Raw genomic sequence first — 14328 nt, forward strand, 5'->3', positions numbered from 1 at the left:
AGTTGACATGAGTTGAGAATAATGGCCGAGTCTGACCGGGTAAATACAATCAGTGTCATTCCAATTAGTGGATCCACAGGATCGGGTTTCCGTGTCGTCTTTCCGGGGCCCCTGAAGGATCGCCATTGACATCTGCAGCATTGGAGCACTAAAGGAACAAGCGCCAATTACAAAGGTATCCATCGCATCAAGTGGGAGGATGCTCGCTCAAATTATTGCAAATTTACAGATATATAAAGTGTCACAGTATCCGTATATGTTTCCTACAGCACGATAAACAAATTCAATAGTGTCGGTTTGCATTCCTATAAATAACCTCGTATCCCTTGGCGTCCGAAACACGCAAATGTGCCCCTTGAAACTATATGCCGAGGATTATGCGTCTAAAGGGCCATCAAACAAACTCAAAACATGTGCTGGCTTCAATAGCAGTGACGCAACGGAAATTTCCAGACATACGCAAGACATGACCTGTGTTCTTTTTCGCCATGAAACTGTCTACAACACTGAAATCATAGAGGGAAATATTTAGGAAGTCCCGGTAATAACCCAAGATGAGCGTCCATCCAGAGGTGCCCCGAGGTATTGCATTATTCCACCATGCAATTGGTTCGTCCCCCTTTTCGCTGACAATCATGGTTTTGTAGGGGAATCGTGGGCTTCAATTCCCACGGATTTGATCCTCGCCGAATTGAAGCGACGCCAGAAAGATGGCGAGAAACCAGAATGCGGTTCCAGATCAAAGGGTTCTTATGACACATCGGCGCATGTGTTTGCTTTAATTCTCATCTTGGTCCTCAGCACATTAGGTGAGAGTTTCTTCAATTACCAACATTGACACGCGACTAATACCACCCAGCATGCGGGTTTCCTCTATTATCACGACGAACGATGCGCGGCCGAAAACAAAAATCAATCATATTCTACTGCCAGCATATTGGAACCGGCGTCCTACTGGCAACGGCCTTTGTTCACCTCCTTCCCACCGCTTTCGAGTCCATGACCGATCCATGCCTCCCTGATTTCTTCAGTAAAGGGTACACGCCTCTCCCAGGACTTGTGGCTATGGTGTCCGCCATAATAGTCGTCGCTATCGAATCGTACCTGACTGCGCGAGGAGCTGGCCACTCTCACTCCCATAACCATGGTTACTTTGACTCGGACGACGAACACGAAAGCGAACTGCCAATGATGGATACATCTGGACTATCTGACAGGAGGACTGGGATACGACCGCCGGATATTCACCTTGAACCTATGGAAAACCAAGGGCTGGTTGCTGGCATCTCACCCCTGCCGGGATCGTCGCCCATGGGTCAAGAGTCCAAGAAACTCAGCGATGACTTCAATGATGCGGATTCAGATCTCGACCTCGACATGGACGAGCTTGACCCGTCAGGACCGAGCAACATGAGAAGCCGAAGCGGCCCTTACGCCTCTCTCAAAGCCGGAGGAGCCGATGAGGAACCCTTGACACCCATGTCTCCCATGTCTCCTGGACCGCAGTCCCCAGAGGAGCAACAACGCAAGATGCTGCAGTGTATCTTACTAGAGGCCGGAATTCTTTTCCACAGTATCTTCATCGGCATGGCAATCTCAGTGGCTACTGGTCCCGCCTTTGTGGTATTCTTGGTCGCCATCAGCTTCCACCAGACATTCGAAGGACTCGCCCTCGGCAGTCGCATTGCAGCAATTCAGTTCCCGCGCAAGTCCATTCGTCCATGGCTCATGGTTCTAGCGTATGGAACCACGACACCTATCGGTCAAGCAATTGGGCTTGTTGTGCACCGCATGTACGACCCCAAGAGCGCCGGAGGCCTACTCGTCGTTGGCTTCATGAATGCTGTGTCATCTGGCCTCTTGCTGTATGCTGGTCTTGTGCAATTGCTGGCGGAGGACTTTCTAACAGAAAAGAGCTACAAGATATTAAAGGGCACAAAGAGGTTGCGGGCTTTCTTGGCTGTCTGCGGTGGTGCACTTCTGATGGCTGCCGTTGGCGCCTTTGCTTGAATGTCGAGTTACATTTCAAGTAAACTCGTGTATACATAGATTGGTACTGGTTGTTCATTATTTAACGGCGTTTCGCAGGGTGCAAAAGCAGGAGTTGTATCACTACTGGAGGGCTGCGCAAGCACTTAGAAACCACCGTTCCCTTGTCTATCAGGTAGCTAGTAGTCTTTCTATCAAAATCTGTATGATTAGTTCCTCGTAAATGGGATATTGATGCTCTCGGACTTCTAGCATGAACCAGCCCCCGGCCGGCCCCACACGAATTGTCCGATGCCCGGGGTCCGGTTTTCAAATTCGTCCGTCAGGTCTCGACTCTATTCGTTACTGTGCCCCAGACTGTCGTGTCCTGTAACGCTATGTGTCGTGTCCAATTGCAAAGCCCCCTTTAATCAGCACCCGCAGTTCCCACACACACACCTCTGCACGAGCTCTGGAGCTTGCAACCATGACATGACAAGTTTAACACAATATCGAACCACCATAAAGTGAGCCCAGAAGCTGATTGTTGAGTGGCTGCCTTATTTCTCAAGTCGGACAGACGCGCTCGTTGTGTAGTATTTGTTGCCGCATTTCCCCGTCCCGTCCCTCTATTATATATCTCCATCATGGCCGGACAGCGTCTCTTCGGATTGATTGTGGCTCAGGTTCTCTTTGCTGGACTTGCTCTATTTCTTGCTAATTCACCGTATCTCAACATGTCTGTCGCGCCGACAAAGCAGCCCTGGGCTGACGGTCCTATGAAACTGGTGATAACGCCTCAATATGAGACGAAAAAGGTTAGCAATTGCAATTGAGGCTCAATCGTATATTGTCGTCAATACTCACCTTGCTGTCTCTCCAGACCGATCTTTTTACCACAGGAGCCACTCATATGGCCCTTTTGCACAACGCCATCATTCGGGGCTTCAACTCCATCTACCTCCAGGCTCCCCACGTCAAGGATGCCGACAAGGCTGACTTTATTGGTTATTCCCAAACCTGGTTCAAGTTTGTGAAATCGCATCACGACGATGAGGAGGACAACCTCTTCCCCAAGGTCCAAGAGCTGCTTGGCGAAGACCCTGTCTGGGAGGAAACACACCATGAGCATGGTAAACTCTCTGTGATTCTATCAGTAACGTATCACTAATACCGTAGCTATAGAGTCTTTCCTTGCGCCGCTTGCCGAGTTCAACAATTACCTCTCTGGCCTTGCTTCGCCCACCGACTTAGACGGAGCTCAGGTTATCAAGCTCATGGAAGCCTTCAAGACTGACTTTGAGCACCACTTCCACAGCGAGATTTCTACCATCGCTGCTCTTTCTAACCATTCAAAGGCTCCCAAGGAGGACTCGCCCGAGGGCGCCGCCGCGAGCTTGACTTTCAAGACATGGGGAAAGAAGACGGTCACTAAAGCTGGTGTGCTCGACGTAGTCCCATTCTTCCTTCTGAACCTGGATAGAACCAGCGAGGAGGGTATGTGGGCGAACTGGCCTCCTATGCCTGCCCCCGTTTCTTGGGGTCTGACAAATATCGCGGGTTCGTGGTACGGAAAGTGGTGGAAGTTTTCGAGCTGCGACTCTCAGGGCAAGCCACAAGAACTCTATGCTCTCCGTGGCTTGAAAGAGTGAGTCTATTGTTGTTGGTAGTTGTTTTAGACGTGGATTCCATTCGTTCCGAGTGTTGATTGTAAGTAAATTGATAGGGACTATCCTTTGTTAGTATTCAAAACAGAGAAGTGACAAGAACCAATTGCTTTAACCTTGTTAGACAATCTTTCATGCCTGACGTTCTCTGTAATCATAGTTTGACCCAATGTATAGCGGGCAAATACAACCGTCTTTCAAACGACTGATACTATCCATCTCTTCATTGTCTTGCTAGACAAACGCTAGAAAAGAACCAAACAAGCAACGTCCTGCTTCAAGCTTCCATGAACTTCGTCCGGATGTTTTTGTACAGCGAGTCCTCTAGAGACAACTGTTAAATGTTTTACGCGGAAATCTGCTTGGTGAACATAAAGTCAGCCAGTAGCCGGTCATATAGAAATCTCAGCTGCTTAACACCGACCATAACACTACTTTGGCAAAGTCAGCAAACCCCTAGATACGCCAATACTCAGAATCACAAACCTTGGGCAAAGCAACATACTGTCGGAATGGGCGCCTCGATTTCTTTCCTCCGAGCCTGTAAGTATGGCACTGGTAAGCTCACGGATCCAACCTCGACGTGCTCTGGCAACAGGTTTGGAAATCCCATAGCCCAGGCCGCCTCAAATCATCCAAACAAAACTAGGATCCCGAAACGAGTCTTGTATCAATCAGGAAAAGTACCAAGATCGCCTAGAACGATAAATTAAGAGCGTCTTTGGAAGAGATGACATGGGACTGAGTGCCCTGACTTTGCCCATTGCACCCATTCGTAAGAAGCGGTATATTCGGAGTAAGTTGAATTTGGTGGATCGAACTGTATATACAGATGCTTGTAAATGACTGAAAGTTCGCCGACAAGATGCATAGCGTCGATATCTATAAGTCCAGTCACTTGTCAGCAAAGTATTCTATAATCAAGGGGTCGCCTCGGACATACACAGTGACAATCTCGGGTCCGCCGCAAGTTCTTCATACCCTTCGAGGAAATAACGCCACAACCCCCAGCCTTTACTATGGCACTTGGCAGGTAATTGGACTCTGCCAAGAAACTTCTTACAGCTCTTCTCGACGAAACAACTGTAGATGCAGATGAGAGGCTCGATCAGAAGTAACAATGCTTCGGCGGACTTGATCTGAGAATGGCTTCCCGAATGCTACCATAACAACCAGAACTCTGCCATATTCGCCCTAGGTATTTTTGGCAGATACGTTCGCCCCCCTAGTTGAGATTTCGATAAATAGTCCTTGCTAGTATTTTGATTCGGTGTTCGATATTCGGTGGTCTTGGATAGAGAATTGCGAGATCGGGTTCGGTTGACTCGGCTCTGAAGCAGCGTTTGCTTTGGGACTTTTGCTTTCCTTAGAAATGGGCGCTTTGAGTCTCTGTTGATTCATTGAGAAATTCTTTGAAGATATGAACACAATCCTAATAATAGAGTTCGATGTTAGCGCTGTTTGTTTTGACGTTCTACCGGTTACTAAAGCGGTAATATCTTCCAAGTGAACCTGAATAAGCTAACTCACCCGCTCGTGTATGTGCGAACGGCGGTTTATCGTATCATCTAGCTAAAGGGGCCTGCGATTGTATCCTCGTATTTGTCCTTTGACCTAGAAGTTGTGGAATCAGTACAGCACAAAGCGAAGAAGGTGATAGTTCATACCGACCATCTCAAGGAGAATACAACGACTGTGATTCACAACTTGTGACTGCTACAAGTCATTCGACAGCTTTAAAGGTTAGGATCAACGCGTTGACTATGAATAGTCAGAATCTAGGTATTCAACAGTGATAAGAAGGTGGAAGTCGTACCGTGTACTCGGGTACAGCTATTCGAGATAGCCCTCTAGCGGCTTATTTGAATAGAGGTCAACTAGCCATGCTGATTTAGTATATAAAGCCTTCCCATTATACCGCCTGAGCTTTTGGGTCTGTTGAACCGAGATCCTTAACTAGTTTCAAGTTATCCTCTGTCGCCTTTCAACCAGAATTTCCTCTTCCAACTTACTCACAAGTATGGGCAACTGCTTTAGCGCACCTAAACCACAGCCGCGACGTCGACACGGCACCAGGAACTCCAACGGCCATAGTTCGCGAAACCATCAATCTCGTAATGGCGGACAAGAAAGCCAAGAGCGTGACTACAACAATACAAGCACCAGCAGACATGGCTGGTACGCGCAAAGTGGCGGCCCACGAGGGCGAGACAGAAGCTTGAGATTCCCCATTGACTGGTAAGAGATAGTTCTTTCGTCGTTTTCTGGTTCTAATGTATTGATAGAAGTGATTAGTAGCTGACTTGTATACTTGATTCCCAAATAAAACAACTTTTCACTGCTGGCGCTCTACTTTAGCCTACATAGGCCCAGGAGACTCGCCCATTGTTTGAAATTGTTCCAACTTACCGTTCTTACCAAATTCCATACTATACCCAAAAAGCTTCTATACCGAAACCTTTGAAACTCCTGTGCCTCAATTACCAAATATGGGTGGCTGCTTGGGCGTACCTCAACCAAAGCCGAAGCATAAGCATAAGCATCGGCATCGGCATCGTACTGAGAACTCTGATGGCAACCATCGACGGCCTCGTGAATCTCAAAATGGTATATATGGATATGTAGACACAAGGTGTATGCTGACTTCGACTTAGTTGTTCTCTTGACGCCCAATGGCTGGGTGAGGAAGAAGAGGCATAAGAAGAGGCGCCGTGAAGAATGAGAGCTTGGAATCGACTAGTTTTCGAGCATTTTCGATAGTTTTTCACTAGTAGTAACCTATAATAGATGTTAGCCTCTGATCTTCAGCCATAGTGTCTCGCCGTAGTGCAGTCTCCGTAACTGCCGGGTACAAGGGTCGTACCTTCCCTGGGAAACCCAGCCAAAGAGTGGAGATGTTCGCGTCATTGACAACATCTCGTGTCGTGGTTGGTTGGCTAAGAAGCCCAACTAACAAGGGTCGTGAACTTATATGTCCTCTGTTGCGCCTTTTAGATCTTGCAACTTCCGATTCCTAATTCCAACACTTACAACTAGTACAATGGCTTCAGATCGTCATGTTCTCATCCTCGGCGGAAATGGGAAGATCAGCCGCCTTCTTACAGTTATGCTGCTGAAGAAGTCATGGACTGTCACGAGTCTCATCCGTAACCCAGACCAAATCGAGGACTTGAAGAGGATCTCCGAGGGTTTGCCAGGGACGCACAAGATAGTAGTGCATGATCTCATCACCATAACTAGCAAGGAGAAGGCCGCCGCTGTCATTGATGAAGTGAAGCCAGATTCGGTCGTCTTCAGCGCTGGTAAGTCGAAATAGGGTTGGGTGACTGCGGAAGAGTGTAAGCTGATTAGCAACAGGACCCGGTAGAGGAACCGACCAAGACACGGTAGCTTCTGACTTACATGATGCATAGAGTTCAGTGTAGCTGATTCGCTTCTAGATCATCCGAATCGATCGTGATGCCGCCATTTTCTTCGTCCAAGCCTCAGTTGCCAACAAGGCCATCACTCATCATGTGCAAGTATCCTACCTTGGCGCTCGTCGTGAGCAAGCGCCCTGGTGGACTCCTGAAGATTGGGAGGGCTGGAAGAAGGTCAACTCGACCTTCCTAGGCCCTTACTATGAGCCCAAGGTCGCCGCCGACGAGGCTCTTGTGACTGAAGGCAAGAAGAGAGAGAGTCTGACTGCAGTATCGGTTCGTCCTGGCGGTCTAACGGATAAGGATGAAGGCGGTGTTCTTCTGGGCCAGACGAAGCAAGCCAGGGGTATGACAACTCGAGCGTCAACGGCGAGAGTAATGGCGTTGGTGTTGGAACAGGAGCATGTCAAGGGACATTGGTTGGATGTTCTTGACGGCGAAGAAGATGCTGAGACTGCAGTTGATCGATTCGTTCGTGAAGAAACAGAATGTGCTGAAGGAGAACCAGTTCTCAAAGACTAATTGCTCAGTCGAGGAGGGTCAAGATAGAAATACTTGGGACGACACTCGGTAATGTTCGATCCCTCCATGCTGCCCACTACGAATCATCGATCAGCCGACTTACAGGCTACAGTAATGGGGAACCAGCTGCAATGCCAAGTCCCAATCTTACTGTCGGGGCCACCTAGCGAGTTGGGATAGAAGGGAGTGCGCTAGGGCGTTCTGATAACAGAAATTTCCAACATGGAATTCCAATACCTTTGTTTGGATTCACCCGATGCTGCACATTTTTCATCAACTTGAAATTCATATCGAAGCATCTACTCATAGTAATATATATGTCATCGTTTTTGCATGAGTTGCATGGTCTTGTGGCTGTGAGGATCAGTATCGACGCCGAGGAGCATCCCATACCCCCTACTTTGATATACAAGAATCGGCCAGCAACACTGCTGAGCCAGGCAACAGATAGTCCTACTGTTTGGTCCCCAACGCCCGTCAAAATCGCAATCACTCCCGCCCTCCTGACGGGTATAAATTCCCACATTCCTTCCCCGCCCAGCAAGACTTCCTTTCACCATCGTCACATCGTTTGATCTGCATCGATCCGCGCAAACAAGTAACATAAATCGCTTCCGATTCGAGTTCAAACTTGCTCTTCAGCTCCGATTCATATCTCTCTCAAAGGTAAGTCGTTGTTCATTTTGTTTGCTTCTTCTGTCAGTCTTTGGTATCTCACAGATGCCCAAGATCCAGATTAAATCAACAACTCGATCAAGATCGAAGATGTGCGTTCTCATCGAGATGATCGTGGACTTCTTCAAGAAGAAGAAGAAAGCTGGAAGTGCTCATGAGGCTCTTGAGCTGGGACAGATTTCTCACCCGTAAGCTTATCCCCATCACCTCTCACAACGTCTCGTCGGTAGAAGTGGCTGACCTCTCAACAGATATGACGTTCGTCGTGTGGACAGCAAGGGAAATCCCATTGATTCCCAGGATCGCCCCATTCCCAACAATCTTCCCGTGACTGATCCCGTTGTCACCACCTGTTTTGCTTCTACCCGAGGTGGTCGTTCTAACCTCGATGCTGTCGCTATCTTCCGAGGTCTGCCCATCCCCGATGGTTCTGCAGTCACCGATGGTACCTCTACTACTGAGAGTACCCCCCCTGCCATCGATGGTCCTGCCGTTGACCCCAAGGTCGAGGCTGGTGCCCACGGCAAGCAGGACACTGACCCTGTCGTTTCTGGTCCTGCTCCCAAGGATATCTAAACTCATGCCACTCACCACCACTACACTCTTACCCTTTTTCGACGGAAACAGGACTTAGGACTTGGAGATGGACGGAGATTGGATCAAGACGGAGAGAATGAATAGCAGAGGTCTGGCGGTAATTCTTTGTAATCATGTTCACTTCACGTTTGGGTTGGCATTAAGGACAGACTCCTTATGGATTTGACTCACTGGTTTTCCTGTACAACAAGCGGGCAATTTCTTTTATGAATTTCATGGAGGACGGGACATCAACAGATGCAGTAGATCAAGAGACAAGACTCTGCACACACTTGACCATCTTTTATGTGAATGTTTTAATCTCTACATGAGCACCATATTTTAGGCTCGTACAGTAATCCTAGCCTTTCAAATATTAAATCGAAGTCACTTGGCGCGTACAATTTGGCAGTGTTGTGACTGCTAGTTACCTGGAGACGTGGATGCAGTCCAGCTAGCAAGTGTGGGGTTTCCCAGCCAAATTCTTTCCAGGGCATTTGTTTAACCATCCCTGCATGAATTAATCGCCCATTCTACTGGGGGAAAAGTTGTGTACAGGTAATTCTGTTTTCTTTGAATCTAGTTGTGGCAAACTTGGTAGGGCAGGGCAGGCATGCGAGGCACACAAACACTCGACGATTTCAAAATCAAAACTGGCTGCACGTCCAAAGCAAAACAAACAACCATTAATTTAGGCTCCCGTATATCTGTGCTGTGCGTCGCTACGTGCTACGAGGGTTGGGTGGAACGTGGTGGAAGAGTGACGATGGTCTATGGAAATCAGGGGCACGGCTGCGAGGGGCAGATGTGGCCGACGATCGGATCCTCTGCCTGTCTACACTGTCAGACCTGTGGTTTCTCATGCAACGTTTCTTTTATATCGCTGCCGACTTTATTCTATCCTATAGGAGTTCGGATTCTAGTGAGAATATCAAACGTAAGCTCTGCCAAGTGTGCCATTATTATACATGATCCCTAGTCTGAGATAGAATCCACACCAACAATGAATTACGCGTTCCACTGTGAAATATATAGTAGTATATAATATTAATTTTGATCCCTTGTGATTTCTAGCCTAGATGATAGATCACTGTTGGGCTGGATCATCTGGTGGATCACCAGCCTCCAATGACATGGACGTAGCATAATTCCACCACACAAAAACAAGGACAAACGTTGGAATAGAGTAATCAACTAAGCTGCCTACGGGTAGTTTGTAGATAACAAGTCCATATCCATGTCCTTTGCCCCATTCCCAAAAGATAAGAACGCCTCTTTCTCTAACACGATGGACCGCAAAATCAGAGCACATTCAACACCCCTGCACTAAAATACTCAGCCCATGAAAACTTGCTCAAACATTCGCAAAGCTAGGCCATCGTCTGATACTTACACGGAAAAATCAACTCATCTATGTCCTATTCCAGTCTAATAGTACGATAATGGATAGAGTTCATTGGGGGAGCGGAAAGTGGAAAAGGTAGAAATAACACTGAGGCCGCCCTTTTCTTTTCGTCCCTGGGTTAACATATTTTAGACTTTGGCACCTTTGTTAGGTTTACACAATCTGATTTGTTCTATCTGGACATCTCCTTCCGTGTCTTTCCATCTACACATCCCGAATCAAAGACATCCCTTGTCTTTGTCGCATCCATCGATCGATACCGTCAACGCCGCCCAAGACAACCTCCAACACAGCTTCGACAATGAATCACGATATGCATATGACTGGCATGTCAGAAACTGCCACCATGACGATGGATATGCCTGCTGCCTCTACCTCGATGGCCATGGACCATGGTGACATGATGGGTGGATGCAAGATCTCTGTAAGTCTACGCTGCTACCTTTCCTCGACAGGCACTTCAAGATCACGGCTAACAGACACTTCCTACAGATGCTTTGGAACTGGAACACAGTCGACTCCTGCTTCATCGCCGAATCATGGCGCGTTACTTCCAAGGGAATGTTCGCTGGCTCCTGCATCGGCGTCATCCTCCTCGTCATGTCTCTCGAACTTCTCCGCCGCTCCGTCAAAGAATGGGATCGCTACCTCCTCCGCCAGCATGCCGCCAAGTTTGCAGAGTCGACCGCTGCTGGCCGGCCTGCCTCCTTCAATGGCAAAGAAGGCAACACCGCCGCTGTCAGTTGCGACAATCCCGTACCCCCTTTCCGACCCAATGTCTGGCAGCAGGCTATCCGAGCTCTCTTACACATGATGCAGTTTTCTGTGGCCTACTTTGTCATGCTGTTGGCTATGTACTACAACGGCTACTTCATCATTTGCATTTTCATTGGTGCTTATCTGGGAGCTTTTATCTTCCAATGGGAAACTTTGAGTCCTTCTGGCGGTACAAGTGCTTCCAAGGAGGCTACAGTTTGCTGTGGTTGAGAAGGAGTTACAAAGGACTGATTCGAGTATGGATTTTGGTACAGTTTGTCTGATTTAGTTCCCACAGAAGTTGTCACGAGAGTAAACAGATGTCTTCGCCTGAGTTACTATGGCCCTTTCTTTCTTCCATATGCTACAACTATCTTCAATTACAAGTGTCACGGTCGTCAAGTTAAAGACGAACTTGGGACTATGTATCTTGGTGCTTTCTTGTCTCCTTAGCTGTCATCTCTTGACTGTCGAGTAATCAACGCAATACAACATCGAATTCATCAAGTGACAGATAAGCATAACTACCAGAAAACAACCAGGATGTAATGGTTAACACTTTAGTGAAATATCGACAAGCTGACTCCGTTTAGCATGGCCTTCTTGACTATGTACATTGCTAGTATTGATATTATATGCTATTAATGTATAGTGTTGAATAGGCTGACAAATTGGCTAGCCAAGATCCTTGAAGAGGTCCAGTTTCGATTGGCCTCAACCCGTCGATCCGGACATGGGGGATCGCTACTAACCCAATCTAGACGAACTCCCCTTGCGCCAACCCAACTCTCATCCTTCATCAATTTGGCACTTCTTGCGATAACACGAAACTTAATCATTATTAATACCTTGTACAACATACAAGCCTGTCCCAGCTCAAGGGAGCATTCCCTTGTTCGCTATCACTATGTTTCGCCATCTCATGTCTTCCAAAGTACGCTCCAACGCTGGCTGTTGGACTTGTCGCCTTCGTCGCAAAAAGTGCGATGAGAAGCGTCCAGTCTGCGATTCCTGCAGCGCTCTAGAGATCACTTGTTACTTCAACGATGAGAAACCAGAATGGATGGACGGTGCAGAGCAGCAAAAAGCCATGGCTGAGAAGATCAAGGCCCAGGTGAAGAAGCAAGCCAGTCAACGTCGCGATCGTAAATATATGGAGATGCTCGAGACTGGCACTCAGAATGTCACACTTCAGACTCAAAACTCTCAGAAGCAACAGCAATCTCACGATCCTGCCATGGCCGCTGCATCCGACACAGATCCTCCCTCTGGCCATGAGTTTGGATCAACCCCAGCGTCTAGCAACACCAGCGGCGCATCTCCTCCCGATATGCCGTGGCACAGTCACTTTGCAGTCCCTCACGAAGACCCCAGCAGTTCAACCGGGGCTAGCACCGAGATCCATTTCGTCATGATCTACCTCGACTATGTCTTTCCTTATCTTTTTCCTTTCTATCGCCCTCCTATCCTCGCTGGTGGTCGTGGCTGGGTATTAGACGTTTTGCAGAGCAACAAGTCTGTTTGGCACACAGTCATCTCACTCACATCATACTTCTTCGGTATTGTCATGGCCAATGGAGAGATAGAGCATGTCGAGTGTACAAACCGCATGGTCCATCAGTTACAGTCGCAGCTTGAGATGGGCTTGAGAGAATTGCAGCGCGAGATGACTGCAGTCAACCACAAGGTATCATGCGCCGGTGCTCGAGACAGACTTCTCGTCCTTCAGGCGATATTACAAATGCTCATCTTCGAAGTATCCACTAGCAACAAAGACCATTGGAAGATGCATCTCGATGCCGCTATCACCATGTTTCAGCAAATCCTTCCCCAGCCCGAACATTGGAAGGAAACGCTAGAAGCTCTTTACAGCTACCGTTGGCCGCCTCCTGAGATGGGTGTCCGTCGACCCTTCAGCACAAACCAAGCCGCGCTTCGCTTCTTCACAGCCAACGTCCTTTACATCGATGTCATGTCCAGCATCACGCTCGAACAGGCACCTCGTCTTCAGAAGTACCAGGAAATCATCATGCCCAGCTGTAAGGCTCATGTCGCGCCACAAGAGGTTCGCATCTCAGGGTCACTCTTCATGGAAGAGTATGTCGGTCTCCACAACTGGGTCATCCAGATCATCGGCGATATTTCTACGTTGGACTCCTGGAAGAAGGAGCAAAAGAGATCCAACTCTCTGTCGATCAACGAGCTTGTTCAGCGAGGCAAAGTGCTGGAGGGTGCTATCAGGGGAGGGCTGAGTGTCATTGAGGCACAAGCCCAGATGCCTGGCCCCGTATACAACCCTCTCATGAGTGTAGTCGCAAGTCCCATGCATAACCAGGATATCAACACAAAGCAAGCCCCTGCTCTCGCAGCCAACAACATGATCTGGCTACAAGCCGCCCTTACATACCTCCAGGTTGTCATTTCCGGCTGGCAGCCTTCCTGTCCCGAAATCCAGTGTTCCGTTCGCCGCATGACGCACCTCTTGACAACACTCCCATCCAACACCTGCCTCAGAACCTTGGTCTGGCCCTTCTGCATAGCCGGGTGTCTTTCGCCCCCGGAAGATGAGGACTCGTATCGAGCGATGGTGGAGGGTCTGGGACCCATCAGTGTGTTTGGTACCGTCAGAGAGGCACTGGAGATTATGGAAAAGGTCTGGTCTAAGCGGGATCAGATTGATGAAAGTTGGGATGTGGCCAAGTGCATGCAGGTTCTTGGCCATGGAGTGTTACTGATCTGATACCCCTGAGACTACCTTGTCGATTTGACCATGGAGGAGCACAACTGTTTCTGTATCAATAAGCGCGAGATCATTGGGAGCACATACGGCGGGCAGCTAGGATGGGTTAACAGCATGTTTGTTGACCTCGAATATTGGGGTCAAATACGTCGGGCTGATTTATATCTACATTTCCCATCTGCCACATACTCTTGTTCGTTCTTCATTTGGCCCACCGACTGTGCCCATAAAAGAGCCGGAGTCGTTTCGACGCTTCATCGGCAACTTTCTCTAAGTATCTGGCACTTTCTGGTACCCGAGTCAGTCGGCCTTTTGTGATTAACAATCTTAAATACCATTCATCACAAAAATTAAGAAGGCTGTTATTTAATAGTTGAACAATCGATGTTCAAACCCCGATCTCATTTTTATTCATTTTTAATAGTCGATCTAACCAGTAGACATTACCCCTGTGTATACCAACACATTATTTCCTCAATCTCAAAACAAAGCAAAGCGTCCAATCTATTATATCCCATAAGCACCATTATCGTTTAAATCCTTTTTCCTCCAAAGAGTGTCTGCCGCTTCTCAAGCAGATCAAGATCCCACCAGCCCTCA

At 48.1% G+C, this 14328-nt stretch overlaps 7 protein-coding genes across 7 annotated transcripts; 6 read left to right on the top strand and 1 right to left on the bottom strand.

The window, feature by feature from the left end:
- Positions 1-475: 475 nt before the first annotated feature.
- On the top strand, positions 476-2010 carry FGSG_00768 (uncharacterized protein; the record flags this gene model as incomplete). The annotated part of the gene is made up of 3 exons (XM_011318177.1): positions 476-582; positions 648-809; positions 860-2010. Exons 1-3 carry the CDS (start codon positions 555-557, stop codon positions 2008-2010), a joined length of 1341 nt encoding a protein of 446 aa, XP_011316479.1. The 5' UTR covers positions 476-554.
- Positions 2011-2573: 563 nt separating this feature from the next.
- Positions 2574-3712, top strand: FGSG_00769 (uncharacterized protein). The gene is made up of 3 exons (XM_011318178.1): positions 2574-2786; positions 2852-3101; positions 3154-3712. The coding sequence occupies exons 1-3, from the start codon at positions 2616-2618 to the stop codon at positions 3618-3620; spliced, it is 888 nt and encodes a 295-aa protein (XP_011316480.1). The 5' UTR covers positions 2574-2615; the 3' UTR covers positions 3621-3712.
- Positions 3713-5203: 1491 nt separating this feature from the next.
- Positions 5204-6190, bottom strand: FGSG_00770 (uncharacterized protein; the record flags this gene model as incomplete). Its single annotated transcript, XM_011318179.1, has 4 exons — positions 5204-5249; positions 5648-5870; positions 6045-6064; positions 6147-6190. 4 exons carry the CDS (start codon positions 6188-6190, stop codon positions 5204-5206), a joined length of 333 nt encoding a protein of 110 aa, XP_011316481.1.
- A 437-nt stretch (positions 6191-6627) lies between these two features.
- FGSG_00771 (uncharacterized protein) lies at positions 6628-8011 on the top strand. The gene is made up of 3 exons (XM_011318180.1): positions 6628-6937; positions 6993-7021; positions 7076-8011. The coding sequence occupies exons 1-3, from the start codon at positions 6676-6678 to the stop codon at positions 7574-7576; spliced, it is 792 nt and encodes a 263-aa protein (XP_011316482.1). The 5' UTR covers positions 6628-6675; the 3' UTR covers positions 7577-8011.
- A 285-nt stretch (positions 8012-8296) lies between these two features.
- Positions 8297-8827, top strand: FGSG_00772 (uncharacterized protein; the record flags this gene model as incomplete). Its single annotated transcript, XM_011318181.1, has 2 exons — positions 8297-8439; positions 8503-8827. The coding sequence occupies 2 exons, from the start codon at positions 8297-8299 to the stop codon at positions 8825-8827; spliced, it is 468 nt and encodes a 155-aa protein (XP_011316483.1).
- Positions 8828-10578: 1751 nt separating this feature from the next.
- FGSG_00773 (uncharacterized protein) lies at positions 10579-11219 on the top strand (the record flags this gene model as incomplete). Its single annotated transcript, XM_011318182.1, has 2 exons — positions 10579-10656; positions 10725-11219. The coding sequence occupies 2 exons, from the start codon at positions 10579-10581 to the stop codon at positions 11217-11219; spliced, it is 573 nt and encodes a 190-aa protein (XP_011316484.1).
- A 676-nt stretch (positions 11220-11895) lies between these two features.
- FGSG_00774 (uncharacterized protein) lies at positions 11896-13728 on the top strand (the record flags this gene model as incomplete). The annotated part of the gene is made up of 1 exon (XM_011318183.1): positions 11896-13728. The coding sequence occupies one exon, from the start codon at positions 11896-11898 to the stop codon at positions 13726-13728; it is 1833 nt and encodes a 610-aa protein (XP_011316485.1).
- Positions 13729-14328: the final 600 nt, after the last annotated feature.

This window comes from Fusarium graminearum, chromosome 1 (genome assembly GCF_000240135.3).
Source record: "Fusarium graminearum PH-1 chromosome 1, whole genome shotgun sequence".
In the NCBI taxonomy this organism is placed as follows: domain Eukaryota; kingdom Fungi; phylum Ascomycota; class Sordariomycetes; order Hypocreales; family Nectriaceae; genus Fusarium; species Fusarium graminearum.